Below are 17,112 nucleotides of genomic sequence, written 5' to 3'. Positions count from 1 at the left end.
TTTTAGAGAGTTAGGCAGTATATTACCCATCTGAGCAGGTACTCTTGCGGCTGGCACAGCATTAACTGGGTACATATTTGAACATTAGAATGAATAATATACTTCATATTTTGGAGATCTCATAGCTCTATGGGAAGATAGCCTTCAAAACTTAATTCACAATGCAGTTTGAGAAATGGCTTGCTAGCCTCCATAACAATACATTGTTATGTCTATGAGATGATGTTTTAGAATTTTATCACATATGCTCCTTGATGCTCCATGGCCTATAATTCCTTTATGCATAAAGGTGGCAAATAACTGGTGGGGGTCTGGGTTATGAGATCATTTACACTCATCCAGTACATTGGGCATCCTTAAACAACATCCTCCGATTTCTTCAAAGCTCTAGTAATTAAAACAGTATGGTACTGTCATAAAAAAAATAGGCACATAGATCAACAGAATAAAATGGAGAGCCCAGAATTATATCCCCACAGATGTGTTCAATTAATATTTGACAAGGGAGCTAAGAACACTCAACGGAGAAAGGATAGTCTCTTAACAAATGGTGGTGGGGAAACTAGATAGCCACATGCAAAAAAGAGAGAGAGAGAGAGAGAGAGAGAGCGAGAGAGGGAGAGAAATTGGGCCCCTATTTATACCATTCACAAAAATTAACTCAAAATAAAGAAAAGGCTTAAACATAAGACTTGATACCATAAAAATCCTAGAAACACAAAGAAGTCACTCCTTGACCTTGGTCTTTGCAATAATTTTTTGGCTGGGACACCAAAATTACAGGCAACAAAAACAAAACTCAACAAGTGGGATTACATCAAACCAAAAATGTTTCTGCCCAGTAAAGGAAACCATCAACAAAATAAAAAATGGAGTCTATAAAACGGTAGAAAATATCTGCAAACTATGTATCACATAAAAAAGCAAATATATAATTATTGTTACTTTAAACTAACTAAGAGCCTTAGTGAATTGAATAAATTCCTGCTGCCAGTTCAAAAGTCTCCAAATACAGTGGTCTCTTAAGCAGGGAATTTGTCTTGGATAATTGAATACATGTATTATTTTGAACAAGTTAGAAAGATAGGGCTATGCTTATCATTAGGGGACTGAATGGTAGCATACACTAAGAAATAATGGAGAATGAACTGAGTAGCAAAAAAGTAGTAGCAAAAGCAGTGCCTTTCCCGGGTTTCTGGGACCATGAGGACTAACCAGCAAATTCCACTGACAAAATTTCAGGAAATGAAAGGGACACAGATATATATAAAGACACAGGAGACTCTTCTAAAGTATAAAGATAATTGAACAAGATAGTAATAAGTAATACACCACAATAGCTATATTACAAGAAATTGCAGTTAAGCCCACTTGTTAACCTCGTTTCCTGGATGAGCTTCCCACCCTCAATTCCCTAAGGAACAAAGTCCGAGTCCTCAGTCTCATGTTGTAAAAAAGTTTCAAAACATGGATTCTTTACACCTTTGCATGCCGGACAGACTGTTACATGTCCATGTGAAATGTGATGCCAAATCACTATGATATTATCATGGATAGAAAGATTGATATAATATCCCATTTTCCAAAGCAGAAATTTCAGAGGTTAATAACTTGCCCAAAGCTTCACTACTGAGATGTAGCAGAACACATTTTCCAACCAGACAAGCAGATTTCTAAAGCCAGGCAGTCTCATGGGACCTTGAAGTCCTAGATTCATCTCTAGAGATGAGAATATATGCCCTGTGGTAGATGGTCTGGTTTGGAGGCAGACCAGCAGAGGATGGAGCTTGGAGCTTGGAGAATTTTATAATTCTCCCAATCATAGAATTTAGATAATTTACTCCTCCGACCCTGAGTATAACTGGACTTTCTTAAGTTATAGGTAAACCTCTAAAGGTTTGTGTAAGAGTTCAAGTTCACAGAACTGTGGAAAGGATGAATTTCCTATTCCAGGTCTCTTGAAACTGGTGTGTTTTCCTCATGGATCTGTAGAGAGAGAGAGAGGACCAATCTCAGTTTGCCCCCACCCCCTCCAAGTGCCTCATATGTCTTACTTTATGTTCTGGGAAAGAACCCCGTTAGTAAGAACTATTGTGAGAACCACCAGAAGCCATCTCCTCCTTGATGCTATTGTCAATAATAGTACCAACTGATATCTGTGGGATCCTTAGGAAAGAGATGATACATCTATTATATAATAGACACATACAGATTTTTGTGGAATGCTTAATAATTTAGTTAATAATGGACCTTCTCACACAAACCCCCTCCATCCTTACAACCACCCTAAATGGTTGACATGATTTCTGCTTTCCAAATACTACTGATGAGGAAACTGAACTCTAGAGAAGTAATGATTTGACCAAGGCTAGTGTTAACCAGTAAGTGTTGAGTTGGCATACAAATCCAGGTCTTATAACAGCAGAGCCCCTTCTGTGTCCATAAATATCCACATGCCCGTTGACTAAATTGACCATCTTTAACATTTAGCTTCATGCCTTCAATATTCAGTTAAGCCATGTGCATGCTGTTCCATGAATGGGTTTCCACCTCTGTCCACCTAAAAGACGGTTCAAAATGAATCTTACTTGTTTGAAAATCCTTAGAGGTAAACTTCACATAGACATTCCCTAGCTAAAACTACCTGTCCCCATCCTAGAAGAGACACTGGGAGCATCAAGCACGAAAGCCAACTTTCATGAATGGCATTGACCCCTAGCCTTTAATATTTTGTCAGAGTGCAGGGCTTAATCTGCACCTGCTACCAATGAAATAGAGAGGAAAAAAAGAAAAAAAAAAAGCAGAAAGTGAAAAGAAATAGCATCCAATTACCTCCTTCTTTTCAATCTGTCTTCTGCTATCTCCTAGGAGGAAAAAAATAATCAAAGGACAAAGGGCATCTTTGAAAGGAAAGCCAGCTAAGAGGCTCTAGGTTTCCCATCATCACCTCTCCTTGTGTCTCTCATACTGTGTATGCAGGGTTTGTGATGTCTTTGTGAGTCATGGGGAGCACTTTGGAGCTCTTAATTGTTCCTTTGTATCTTGTGTATATTTGCATATGTCAAAAGGTGCCAATAGTTGAGCTATTAGGACTTCCATTCATCCTTAGGTTCCAGAAGGCAGAGTTGGCAACATTAATGGCTTTAAGATGAGAGGTTGTCTCTCCCACACATTTTCCTTTTCCATCTTGCTAAAGATAGAATATGATTCTGGCAATATGAGTCTGTGAGTAAATGAATAAGCAAATCAATGAGTGAATGTATGAATAATCAGATGAATGGATATATGGATATAAGAATCTGTGTATATTTGGAGGGAAATCTAAATTCGTATGATTTAATGATACTATGCGGACCATTTCTGGCATCAGATTGGACACAGTGAGACTGGGAACAAGTTTATTTTTCTTTCTCTAAGCCTTCGTATATCTATACCTCTATGCATATGTCTGTGTCTATACATATGGCTGTGTCAATATCTATGTCTTTCTGTCTATATTTATCTATCTATGTTGACATCTACCATGGTGGATTGTTATGTACACCAGAAATAAGGTACGTAAAATGCCCTCATATGAAACAGTAACACAACACCTAGTATTATACGTTAAATTGGTGGTTCTTTTCTTCTTCTACATACCATGGACATTTCAGAACTGTCAGTCTTTATTTCTCTCTATGATATTGTGTTATTAAACAATTACCTTTCTTTGGTAATTTAACAGAGTTTGTCTCATCAGTACTGACATTTTCGGTGTTATAGGTTAACTACTTGTGTAATATTATTTTTACCAATTAGAAATAATGTCCTATTATTACTTTAAAGTCCGAATTAATAACCTTCTTTCTGATTTGTTTTTTAGACTTTATAGAAAATGTTTTATACCTCCATTAAACATTGGAGACGTGGTTATCATTGGGCTGGTTTTAGAAAATAGTCTGAAGCTTAATCAGAATACTTGAATAGGGTTTAATAATTTTGCTTCAAGAAATACTTCCTTCTCTGTGGTTGGAAAATACTTTAGGGATAATGGAAACCAAATTTTCTTTCTCTCCCCTCTACTAATATAGGGAAATAGAAGTGCAAGCAGTGACATTACTTCTTCCAAGTCACGTACAGAGTTAGGGTAGAGAAAATACTAAAACTGGGGATCTTGGTTGCCTGTGCTTTTCCTTTTTTGATAAATATGCTTAAAGTTGTGATCCTGCTTATTAGTAGTACAAATTAATAATAGTAACTTTTAATGTGGGCACTGATCACTATTGTTTAATAGATATGACTTGGGTCATTTCTTTACTTCCTAGCCCTTGGTTTCCTCCTTTATAAAAATTAGGAGGGTGAAGTAGGAGGGAAACCACATGATAGCTATGTTAAGTTATTTTTCAGCTCTGAGAATCTATGAAGAGTAATGATGTTATTATGTGGGCAAGATTCTCGGATGACAAAAGCTTTTTGAGTCTTCCTATTTCCTCCTTTGCTTTATTTGTGAGCATGTTCGGAATGAGATTTTATGTCCAATTGCAGTAAATGTTTTAGTCTAGGTTATTAGTACAGAATGTCTGATAGATCTCAGATAGTGCCTTGCAACTTCATATGTTTGGTTGCTGTTCCATAGTAACAGCCCTGCTACTGGGATTGCTGTCTTTTTTTTTTTTTTTTCCTGATAATAAAACTGAGCCCTAGAAAACTGAAGTGATTTTTTCCAAGCTTGTTGTTGGCAGAGATAGGTGTCAAATACACATGTCTCAAGCTGTAAAACTCAAATTTCTCTCCTCTCTCCTCACCTCCCATTCTTACCTGTAATGGGTAAAACGTGTCCTCCAATCCTGATGTGAAGGTCCTCATCTCTGCATGTTATTTTATTGTAAAACTCTTAAAATATTTCTTTGGCAAATAGAGGTAGCAGAGAGAATTTTTTTTAAAAGGAACTTCAGTTAAGTGTCTTGTATGTACAGTGTGGATCACGCAACCTCATCCTTGTTAATTAGGTGTATTTGATAGTTGACTTTCTATATGGAGGTCTTTCTGTGTATAGTAAACATTCAGTGTGATACCTGTGTATCTGCGAGATGGTTATCTGTTCTAGTGTTTGTCTTGTGGGGAAGTGTGTGTGAGTAGCTGGAAGTATGGGCTTTGCAGTCAGACACCCTTGGTTCCTATTCTTGCTTGGTCACTTGCACATGGGTAAGCTGCTCAGTTTCGGTCATTCACTTTTCCTTCATTTCTAGCACGGCATTTCTAAATTCCTTCCAGGTTAGGTGATGCCAGTTTAAAATTATGGGCATTAAATGCTTAGCATAATGGGCCCCACAAACTTAGTTTCTAGGATTATTAACCCCTGTACTAACTCTGGGTGGAGCTCTATGAGAAACAGAAATTCTCTGGTCATTTGAATTTGCATAAGTGGAGCACTCCTGTAGATTATTTGTCCCATGTTGAGTCAAACATCACATTACTTGTATGATCCTTTTCCCCACCTGCCCACCCCCAGCTTTATTGAATTATATAAGTATGATCCTCTTTTGACCTTCTTTTTAATGTTTCCTGCCTTGGGTTGTGTTTTCTGGATAGAGGACAAGATTTGGACATCAGTGCAGCACAACAATACAGAGCTGACCCATGTGCGGGGCGCCAACCCGGAGAAGCCCTACACCATGGCTTTGGATTATGGTGGCAGCATGGAGCAGCTGGAAGCCATGATTGACAGTTCAGAGCACTGTGAACAGGAAGTGGCCTACCATTGTAGAAGGTCCCGCTTGCTCAACACGCCAGGTAAGGCTCACCCCCAGCCCTCTGTGTGAGCTGCACAGGGTGACCACAGATAGTCCTGGAAAACATGGAATGTCAAGGAGAAGGGTATTTGCCCACAAGGTGGGGTGCAGTGATGGTTGTTCATTGTGTGGTGGAAAGAAATGAAGCCAAGACAGGACTGGGGATGTACCCATCCTGGCTCTGATTCCCAGGTATGACCAAAAGGAAGTCTCTCAAGGTAACCTCTCAAGGTTGCATCCTAATCTTCAAAGAGAAAATGGTGACAACACACATTCTTCAACAATTGAGAGAATGAGGAGTTGCTTGAAATCAATAGCACTTGAAGAGAGCATTGAACTAGATATAGATGGTTTGGAGGTGGAAAAGAATGTTTCTGGGAAAGGGAACAGCATCTTAGAAAGCATGAAGGATCTCTGCACATTTACCAAAGAACAGTGAGTCATGTCCAAGGCAAGAGGTGCAGAGGGAAGAGGGCAGCCCTGTGTGTGTACAGTACTAATGTTGCTTGGAAAATGTGGGTCTCGATGGAAATGACTCTTTTTAAACATAAAGTTTGCTTTTAGGGAAAACAAAACAAATCCACAAACAAAAAAACTTCTAGGACCAGTTCCCAAAACCCAAAAGGGTTTTCACAGAATGTCAAAAGGGCTTTGTCAAAGTTCATGAGTGCCCTGGGAATCGGTCATTTTTGTGAATATCTTCATCCTGTGTTCCATGGTGCGTGTGTGCGCACGTGCATGCAGACAGACAGACCCCCCACCACACACACACACACACACACACACACACACAAGCTGAGGATCATAGGGGTGTGGAATATCCAAGAATGGTGTCACAATCTGTAATCTCGAGAAATTTATAACCCCATGCTTGGAGGTTAGGAATTTTGAAAGGCTTGAGAAGATTAAACAGTGGAATGTCAACAAAGGAGAAGTGATAGAAGCCTAACTAAATATAACACACCGCCTCACTGATCTAGAATCTTTAGGAAAGATGTTGTTCCACATAAGTGAATTTTCCAGATAACTGTCACTTATCCCTTTAAGCACCAAAAATGTTTTCAAAGAATTTTTAACTATTTGAAATGAAAATCTTTCTCAAATGGATTACATGCTTCCCTGCCTTCTTAAACAGAGAGTTCTGAACATAAAATGTAACCTTTTCTTGATGACTCAGAATCATCATTGTGAAAATCAATTATTGTACTCTCCTCAGATTCAGCCATGCTTGCAGGGCTGATTAGATCTGAGGCAGCAGTGGTTGCCCCTCTTCCCCGTGTTCTTAGGTGGTGCTGCTTGAGAGGCTCAGTGTGTATATTGTTTGTATTTCTTCCGTCCTGGCTGTCAAGCCTGCACCTGTCACTATTGTCACTATTCAGAATACCCGTGTCTCGAAAACTAACCTACCCTCTTTGCATTGTGTGGCTTCTAGTTTTCTAAGAATTGAGTTTGATGGAATTTTAGGAAAAATGGATTCTGTTCATTCAGACCATGGATTTCCTTTAGTGTATGTATTATGTGATCCCAATTTCATGATACTATTGCCTATGTTGATGTTTTTGTTGTTATAGTTGCTGTTGTTATAATTTAACTGTCATGAATTCCCTGAGTGTATGAGAGCATGGATTTGGGGGCAGGCCATATTGAGAGTGACTCTGTTTTTCCTACCTATAGAAACTTGTACAAGTTGCTAAATTTCCACTAGCAATTTCAGCACCTGAGCAATTTACACAAAAATCCTGAACTAATAAGACTGATATGAGGACTGCAGGAAAAAATGTAGTCTGCACTCTTTGTACTGTGCCTGGTACTCATCCTGTGCTCAACAAAAACTGGGGTCTTATTTCTTTCCTCTTTCATAGCTTCCATCCCAGCAGGGAAGGTCCAAATTTGTACTGTAATGAGACAGAAACTCAAAAAGAATCACTTTATTTCTATTTTAATGGTATAAATAGAATAATAATTATAACTCATGCATATAGATAATCTCACTACCCAGAGACACAAATGCTGCATTTAGGTGTGCATTCTTCCAGACATTTTCCCATTTAAAAAAAATATTTTATTTATTCATGAGAGACACAGAGAGAGACAGAGACACAGGCAGAGGGAGAATCAGGCTCCCTGCGGGGAGCCTGATGAGGACTCAGTCCCAAGAGCCAGGATCATGACCTGAGCCAAAAGCAGATGCTCAACCTCTGAGCCACCCAGATGCCCTGACATTTTTTCCATTTTTTGCACATTCACAAAAACACAGTGAATGTTGGGGTTGAGAAACTCATTAATCCTCTTTTCTTCCATGGGTTATGAAACAAATGAGGGAGATGGAGGACAATAAGCATGTATACAGAGTGTCTACTCTTTTCTGGTGAGCTGGATTGTAGAATGGTATATACCAGGTACTGCTTGTTTGGGGGATGGGACTGAGAAGAGAGCCCCATAGAAATATGGCCCCAACTCCACACCCCTCAGTATGGGGATGAGCACTGACTCGGTTGTACTTACTTTACAGAAATAGGGGCAGAGACAACAATGTGCACCATTGTAGGCACATGAATCCCAGAGCCAGGGCCTAGCATACTTCCTTTGTTGAGTTGCTATAACAAAATATGATAGATTGATGGGTTTATAGAAAACAGAAATTTATGTTTCATGGTTCCAGAGGCTGGAATTCCATGATCAGTGTGCCCACATAGTTGGATTCTGGTGAAGACCCTCTTCAAGTCCCAGACACCTCACTTGTTCTTATATCCTAACGTGCCAGAAAGAGAATGAGAGATCTTTTTGGAGCCCCTTTTAGAAAGGCACTAATCCCATTCATGGGGACTCTGCCCTCATGACCTAATTACCCTCCAGAGGTCCTATCTCCTAATATCATCATATTGAAGGTTAAGATTGTGACATATGAATTTTGAAGAGACATAAACATTCAGTCCTTAATAGGCACACACTTGCAGAGTTGTTTTTCTCATTTCTCTAATTATTTAGGCAACCCCTTTCCTATGGAAAAGACCACAGAAAGGGGAGATGAGTAGAGGCCATCTCCTACTTACCTACCTGCTGTATGGAAGAGATGGACAAGTCTCTCCCTTACCTGCTGAAGCCAGAGCCCCCCAGTGATACTATTTTATTACTTTGTCACACACATGCACATATACACACATGTACATGGTAAACATATCTTTCCATATCAATAAATATGACTCTATGTCATAATGTCTATTAACAACAGATAATATGAGAATGTGGAGGATTCTTTATTTGCTATAGATTCTCCTTCATTGTATGGACATACCACAATGGATATACAAAATTCACAAATCTATTTTGGACATTTAGTTCTCTCTTTTTTGTAATACAGATGCTGCCAGAACATTTTTTTGCACATAGATCTTTTATGAGCAAAGCTTATTATATCCTTAGTATAAATTCCTTGAGGTGCCATTATCAGAGCAAAGAGTGCACATGTTTTTAAGGTTTTTGACATATTGACTTCTGCAACATATCAAGTTTGTGCCAATTTATACTCCCAAGAATACAGTAGGATTAAGTACCTACTTGTCAGCAACATATATCTTATTTTCCCTTGGGCAATTTGAAAGAAGCAGAAGAAGGTCAAAGACAATTATAATTTTGTTTAATTAAAACAATGTATAGTATGATTCCTTTAGGTTATTGGAGGGAGTTTCTACTGGTAGTCAGGGTTAGGAGAAGCTATAAAGTGTTATAAATTATGGTGACTGTGGACTTAAATTAATATGAAGACAATGTGGAGGATGCTTTATTTGTTATAGATTCTCCTCCATATTACACACAAAGATAATATAGAGAGGAAATAAAAGAAGGCAAGATGAGGGAAAAATAAATAACTTTTCAAATGGCCACCAATGACTAAGCATTTTGCATGTTTGCAGCTATGTCTGGGGAGCCATATAAGCATTATTTCTAATCCAGACAAGGGCTCTGCACAGTAAGGGTTGTTATCCCCATCTGGCACTTGAGGAAGCAGAAGTTCAGAAACAAGAAGATGCTTGATTAATGCCGCATAGCTGTGGAGGGGCAGATCAGGTTCTTGGACCAGACTTCACCTATGGTCAAAGCAAGGATACTATTTCTGATATACCCTGCAAATCTCTAAGACCCAGAAGTTAGAGGGAAATCAAGCAGTCAGGGTAAACATGAGTTTCTGTGAATTTCCTTATTCTGTAAGAAAATGGAGATAAAAAGATAAAAGAGGTGACACATCCCGCATCTCTCAAGGCCCTATGATTGTCACAGCAGCTTGAATTAGGGCAAATTCCTGGGTAGCTACAAAAGTTTTGTAGCATCCTTGATGAGTTGCTCATGCACCCCTTCCCAGGGTGGCCTGGAGGACCCCCACAACAGCATTCCTAGAGCCTCTTCCTGCTGGCTCTCAGCTCGGGCTTTGGTTCCATTCATCCAGGAGCAGCAAAGGGAGAAGGTAAAGAAGGTCAGGCAGGCTAAGTTCAGGCCTGGTTGGTTCACCACTGTGTATTTTTCATTCAGTCAGTGATTGAACCATGACACTGTCATTTTCTGACAGTTTCCTCTGATATGCTTGCCCAGAGCTGCTGATAAGTGCCAGCCAATGGAATGTGTCATCTGTCTCTTTAACTGAAAGTTTATTCTAGAAACTCTCTGAAGAACTAGAATTCCAAGCCACAGAGGTCCATGGGAAAGGTATCTTTGCTATCCCTGTGCATCTTTTAAGTTGTCTTCCCTATGCTTCTACTTACTATCCTGAGCATTGTGCAGGGCCTACAATCCTGTGCTACAGAGAAGTTTCCAAGACAAGAATCATCAGCCTACCTGTGCTCTTTGTCACCAGGAGTGGAGGTGGCCACTTGACCCTAGGAATAAGGGTTACCCTGCTTGAGCTCAGACCTTTGTCATGGTCAGCATCTTCACAGGAATTTTGCCCAAGGCCAGGGTCCTGAAGGTAACATGTGATGAACTTATGAAATAAAATAGAACCCAGCTCATGAAACATCCACACAGAAGATGCAGAAAGAAATATGGAATCCACAGTCTGGAGGATGCTTTAATTATGTGGCCAATTAGCTCTATAATCCACAACTTACCTCTTCAGGGGAGACAAGATTGAAAGGGTACAGGAAGGTGATTACCTGGGGAAGCCCAGTGCCCCAGTCCCTGCTGGGAATGAGGGTGGAAAGTCCTACCTATCCAAAACTGTCTTCCATAGTCTCCAAGACTTCCCTCATTAGATTTCCTCATTGGAGTGTATCTGGTGTATGTACCTTTCGTACTTACCAGTCTGTATAATGGAAGTCTATTTGGGAATACTCTTCCCAATAAAGCTGTGAGCTCTCTAAGGCAGAGGTAAGAAGTCATAATTGAAACATGAAACCACTGAAATGGTTTGAAAATACGTATTAAAATTGAGAGTCCATTACTTTGAAATCTAATAGCCACAGGACAGCTTGAGCTGGAGTTTACTTTGGTTCTGAAGAGAAAGCATTTGCCAAGCAAATCAGTCATGCAAACAAGTTTGCCATGAAGATTAGTTTCCTCAGTAGAACTAATTATTCAGTGTTGTGAAGTGCTTCAAAGTCCTTGTTTCCCTACTCGTATGGGCAAACATCATTCATTCATTCATTCATTCATTCATTCATTCTTCATTCAGATAGGCAGGCACTTGAGTGGTTTCCACCTGGGGTCAATTGCTTTGTTGCTTTACCTACTTGTTTTCCCAAGGATTTGAAAGCTCTGAAATCCTATTTTTTCCTCCCTCCCTCCCTCCCTCTCTCTCTTTTTCTTTCTTTCTTTCTTTCTTTCTTTCTTTCTTTCTTTCTTTCTTTCTTTCTTTCTTTCTTTCTTTCTTTCTTTCTTTCTTTCTTTCTTTCTTTCTTTCTCTTTCTTCTTCCTTTCTTTCTTTTCTTTTCTTTCTTTCTTTCTTTCTTTCTTTCTTTCTTTCTTTCTTTCTTTCTGTTTTTTTTTCTTTTTTAGAGAGGGAGAGGGAGAGGGAGGGGCAGACACACACAGAGAGAATTTTAAGCAGACTCCACACCCAGCACAGAGCCTGACATTGGCTTCATCTATAATAACCCTGAGATCATGATCTGAGCCAAAATCAAGAGTTAGGTGCATAACCAACTGAGCCACCCAGATGCCCCTGAAGTCCAATTTCTTTTAAAGACTTCCAAAACTTTCTATTTTCTTATTTTCCCTTAATTGATGATATTTTAATGAGTATATGGCTAACTGGGCTATATATATAATATGTGATATGTAGTTTAGATTATATATGAATATATAGCATATCATGAATGGATATATTATATATACATACTATGCACTATAGGGTTGTATATACACTATGCAGTATGGAGTACATACTATATAATATATATTATGTAACTATATATCCTTTTTATATGTCCAAATATAAAATGTAATGTAAATGTACTTGTGTGTATAAACCCTCATGCCCATTTGTAATATTTGGCTTCAGATGTGTATAAAATGAATGATCAGCCTTAGAAATCTAGGTAAGGAATTATGATGGAGAAAAGTCAAATTATGGATAGGAAAAAAAATGAGCTTTTCAGGATACTTTAAAGAGTTTAAAACTCTTTGTCCCCAGTATTTGTACCAATCATGACCAATTAGCAGATGATTACATTTTCTTTCAAACAGTAAGTATTTATTGATTTTCCGTTATGTGACACATACTTTTCTATCCAGTAGGTATGAAACATTGAAAAATGGAGTTCCTGCCCACATGATTGTAGCAGGAGTATGAGAGAGACAGATCAAACACACACACACACACGCACTCCCACCCCCAAACATATTCAGTTCATGATGAACATAACGAAGAAAAATCAAGAAGCAAAAGAAGCCTGAGAGTGACCAGGCATGGGGAGTTCTATTTCATGAAAGGGTAGCAAAGCCTCCTAGTTTAGGAGGGGAGGGGTGTGCCATAGAGTCCTGTTTGAAGAGAAGGTGTGGGCCATATGGTATCTGGGGCAGAAGATTCCAGGCAGAGGAATTGAAAGAAGGCCAGTATGGCTAGTGGAGAGAGAAGAGTAAGTGAGAGTGACAGGAGAATGAGGCTGGGATGTCCAGAAACCAGATCATGACAGCCCTAATGCTATCAATTTTATTCTAAGTGTACAGGGGAAAGTCACTGGAACATAGAAGCAAAGGATTACTCTTTCTCTTCCTATTTCAAATCCAAAGAATTTGTTAGTTTATTTAAGTCAGGCTAAACAAGGTATCCATAATTTGCTACAACCATAGACATTTTAGGTCACTTCCTAAGCCTGGTGAACTAAAAATAGCTATGAGCTCCCTGAGGACAGAAGCCTTGTCTTATATAGTCCTGATCCACACAGTCTAGCTCAGCACTCTGAGCAGAAGGCTCAGAGGCCCCTCTGGTTACTTCTGATTCATGGTAGTATTTTTGTACTTGTTCCCCCAGTTACACTGAGTTGAGGTTGCATTGGCTCCTTCACCCATTATTTCACTACTTGCCACTTACCTCCACCACACTCACAAATTCTAGAGGTCACCTTTGGAGCTGGAATCTTTGTCCTCTGCAGCATACCCACTTCTTCCCTCCCTTCCTTCTTTCCTTGATCCATCCCTTCCTTCCTTCCTTCCTTCCTTCCTTCCTTCCTTCCTTCCTTCCTTCTTTCCCTCCTTCCCTCCTTTCTTTCTTTCTTTCTTTCTTTCTTTCTTTCTTTCTTTCTTTCTTTCTTTTCTTTTCTTTTCTTTTCTTTTCTTTTCTTCTTTCTTTTTTTCTTTCTTCTTCCATCCTTCCCTCCTTTCCTGCAACACACACACACATACACACATGCACATGCACACACGCACATACACATGTGATAGATAGATAGATGATAGATAGATGATAGATAGATGATAGATAGATAGATAGATAGATAGATAGATAGATAGATAGATAGAACTGATCCCAAAGTCCATCATGGTCCTTTTGTTATGCCATATTTTAATCGTACTACTTAAAACAAGAAGAAAAGGTCTTACAGAGGGAAGGGATATAATAAAAGGAGTTTTCAGGTACCGAAGAAAAGGTTTATCTTTTGTTCTGATTATCAATTTTTAGGTAACAAACCACCATAAACCTTAATGTTTTAAAACAACAATAACATCAATCTTGCCCACCCATCTGCAGTGTGGTTAGGAACCAATAGGACTTACCCATCTCGGCTCCAGCCTGGGTCATCAGGGCTGCGGCTGTGGCTGGGGCTGCTGTCCTCCAGGGCTCTCACTCACTCACTCAGTTGGTGCTGTCTGGGTCCTCAATTGGGCACATGGTCTTTCCATGTGGCTGCTTCATTTTCTCATAAGACAGTGGCCGAGTCTCAGGGACAAACATCCCAAAAGAGGGAGAGGGGCAGGTGGGACCTATACTGCATTTTATTACCTAGTATTGAAAGTTATACATTATTATTTCTGTCACTTTCTAATTATTAGAAGACTGTCATTCAGGCTGGCCCATATTGAATGGGAGGAGAATTTCATTCCGTTTTTTTCATGGGGTGAGTGTATGAACATGCTTTAAAACTACCATGTTTTCTTCAAAATGTTTCATGGATAGTCAACTACTCTAATAAAATAGAGCAAATGGCAGGCAGAACTAGGAGTCAAACCTACATCTTTCCAACTCTGGACTGGAGCTTACACTTTGATATCCTGCTGGCCATTGATGAGTCAGTTTTAGTTCAGGCAGGAAATGTGTCTGACTCTCCATTTTTTCCCTTTTATGGACTTTTTGTTGCCCTTAAAGTAGTATGGCTAAAATGTGTTTATAAGAGTTTACCATAGGTCTTAAAAAATATAAAGAGACTATCACATGAATCAAGTCAGTGCATTTTACTGTGCATGAAAGCCACCTCTCCGAAGTTCCTAATATTTAATTCTTGGTGTTTTGCTGGGGACATAAAGTCAAAATTAGAAGTGGGTGGATTTTACAAAGAAGACATACACCTTAGTTGAGCTAGAGATGTGGGTATGTGTCTAAGGAAAATAAAAAATATCCCACATAAATTCGAGAGATAATATGTGCCTGATTGCAAATGAATTGCTTTCTAGACCATTAATTACTTTGGTAGTTAACATGGATTGCTCAAGAATCAACAAATGAACCCCGTATGAGATAAAGATTTTATTTTTCTCATTGCTCTATGAAAGACTGTGTTCGCTTAATTTATTTTGAATGTACTTAGAGGTAAAAGTGTTCTATTTTCTAATCTTAAGATGTAGTACAGTGGCAGCTACATGAAAGTAGCATGAATTTTGGAATCACAGAAAATGGCATGAAATTTACTTTTTCTACTTCTTAACTCTGAGAGTATGAGTATGTTACATGGACTTTCTGAGCCTCAGTTTCCTTATCTGTAAATGTAGTAAGATAGATGCTGTGTCTTGCTTATAGTAGACATTCAAGATACTATGGTTATTTTAGTCAATATTTTATTTTATTTTCAAAAGAGCAAGGGAACATTCATTCTCCTAGCTGCCAGGAGAGGGTCTCAGAATCCCGCTGTATGTCTGGTGAAGTTGAATTTTGGGATCTGCCTCTTGTTTTATGGGCTTACTTACTTTTAGACTGCATTTTAAGTATTTACAAATATGATATTTGCCTACCTAATAGCACTGTTGAAAGTGTTAATGTTAAGTCTATGTCCATTCCCCTCCTCTGGCAACGGCTCAATTCCATTTATTTTTCTATTTTTCTCATTTCAATAAATGACACTATCCAGTTTCTCAAAGCCAAAACCTATGGCTCATTCCCTCCTTATCATTTCCATTCCCATCCAGTATATTAACAAATACTCAAACTCATCAGTCACAGCTAACTTTGACCCCAGCTCTTCCCTTCACTTCCACTGTTACCACTTAAGTTTAGACTTCATCATCTCCAGACTGGACAAGTGCAACATCCCTGCTTCTCTTCTATCCCACTGTTACCCCATCTCCCTATGGTTTCTATCTCACACAGCAGGCGATGTGATTATTTTTTCCAAAATGAGATTATATAAACCTGGCTATAAACCCTTTCCAGTGTCCTTGAGACAGAACTCAGACTCCTTACCATGGCCTACAGAGCTCTGTAGGCTGAGCCCATTCCCTACTTCCCATTCACCCACCTGCTCCCTAAACAGAGCCCTATATCCTTTCATTCTGCTCCATGCCAAGCTAGCTTTCTATGTTTTAAACTAATGCATTAGCTGCTCTTTCTACTCAAAACTTTCATTCCTCCTCCCATGCTTAGCTCTCAACTTAAATTTTACACACCTCTAAAGTATATGGTTTTTCATTCTTTATCACTATATCCCATTTTAGTATTCTCCATAGAGTTATTACTACCCAATATTTTCTATTTGTCTGCTTACTGTCTACCTCTGACAGTAGAATGTGAGCTCCATGGGGGAGAGACTTTCTTTTTTTACTCATTCACCATTTTATGTCCCAAATGCCTAGAATAGTAGTACCTGACACCTAGCAAACTTTTAGTAAGTCGTTGTTGGAGGAATAGAATAATCCACCTCAATCAATAGTAAAATGTCACCAGTGTCCATATTTTGTCAGAGGACCCATGATAAAACAAGTGCATTTCATTAAGCCTGCTGCAGAAACCCTTGTAAGCAGAGAGCAGTGTGGGAGTGGAAAGGGCAGGACTGGAAGTGGGGAGGCACTGTCCCACTTCTGGCCCCAACACAGTCTCTGCAATTTTGAGTAACTTACTTCTATTTTAATGGGCCTCAAATTTCCCTTATTTAATCCTAGTGGGTTATTTTTTGTTTCTGTTTTTGTTTTTTGTTTTTTAATCCTAGTGGGTTATATTTAATTTTCTCCAGGTGTCCTTCCCACTGTGACACTTCATGACTAGGGTAACCACTACAAAGTGAGTTAAAATGTATGTTACAGTTTATTACTTTCTTGTTACCATAAGGAACTATAGGAGTTGGTAAAACAAACATCTAAAAAGGATACTTTTCTGGCTCTTAAGACAATGAAATATGGTAATTTATTTATATAGTAGGTGCCGGTTTTGATACCTTCATGTACCTGATCTTTGCCTCAGAACGTATTTTCCATATGGTAATACTGATTTGTGCAGTGAAGATGTGAAACACCCCCAAGGTCATAACAAGTCAATACAGCAGGGATAACAGATTTTTACCTTAGAGTATGTATATGCATGTATTAGAGTAGTTACTTTATAAACACTTCGGTGGTTGATAGAAATCTTAGGATGCCAACTGCACTGATGAGGCCTGTCAGTCTACACAGACTTTGTGCATAATGGCATCTCAACTTGTTATGG

General features: G+C 38.9%; 1 protein-coding gene across 1 annotated transcript in view; it reads left to right on the top strand.

Annotated features, from left to right (window-relative positions):
- Positions 1-17,112, top strand: part of CNTNAP5 (contactin associated protein family member 5) — a 796,877-nt gene that overhangs the window by 544,427 nt on the left and 235,338 nt on the right. Inside the window, exon 13 of the mRNA XM_072788823.1 lies at positions 5,572-5,772. Coding sequence (XP_072644924.1) covers positions 5,572-5,772 — 201 coding nt within the window. The remainder of the gene's footprint in view (positions 1-5,571; positions 5,773-17,112) is intronic.

This window comes from Canis lupus, chromosome 20 (genome assembly GCF_048164855.1).
Source record: "Canis lupus baileyi chromosome 20, mCanLup2.hap1, whole genome shotgun sequence".
Classification (NCBI taxonomy): domain Eukaryota; kingdom Metazoa; phylum Chordata; class Mammalia; order Carnivora; family Canidae; genus Canis; species Canis lupus.
The sequence above is the reverse complement of the archived record's forward strand: the minus strand, read 5'-3'. Positions and strand labels throughout refer to the sequence as shown.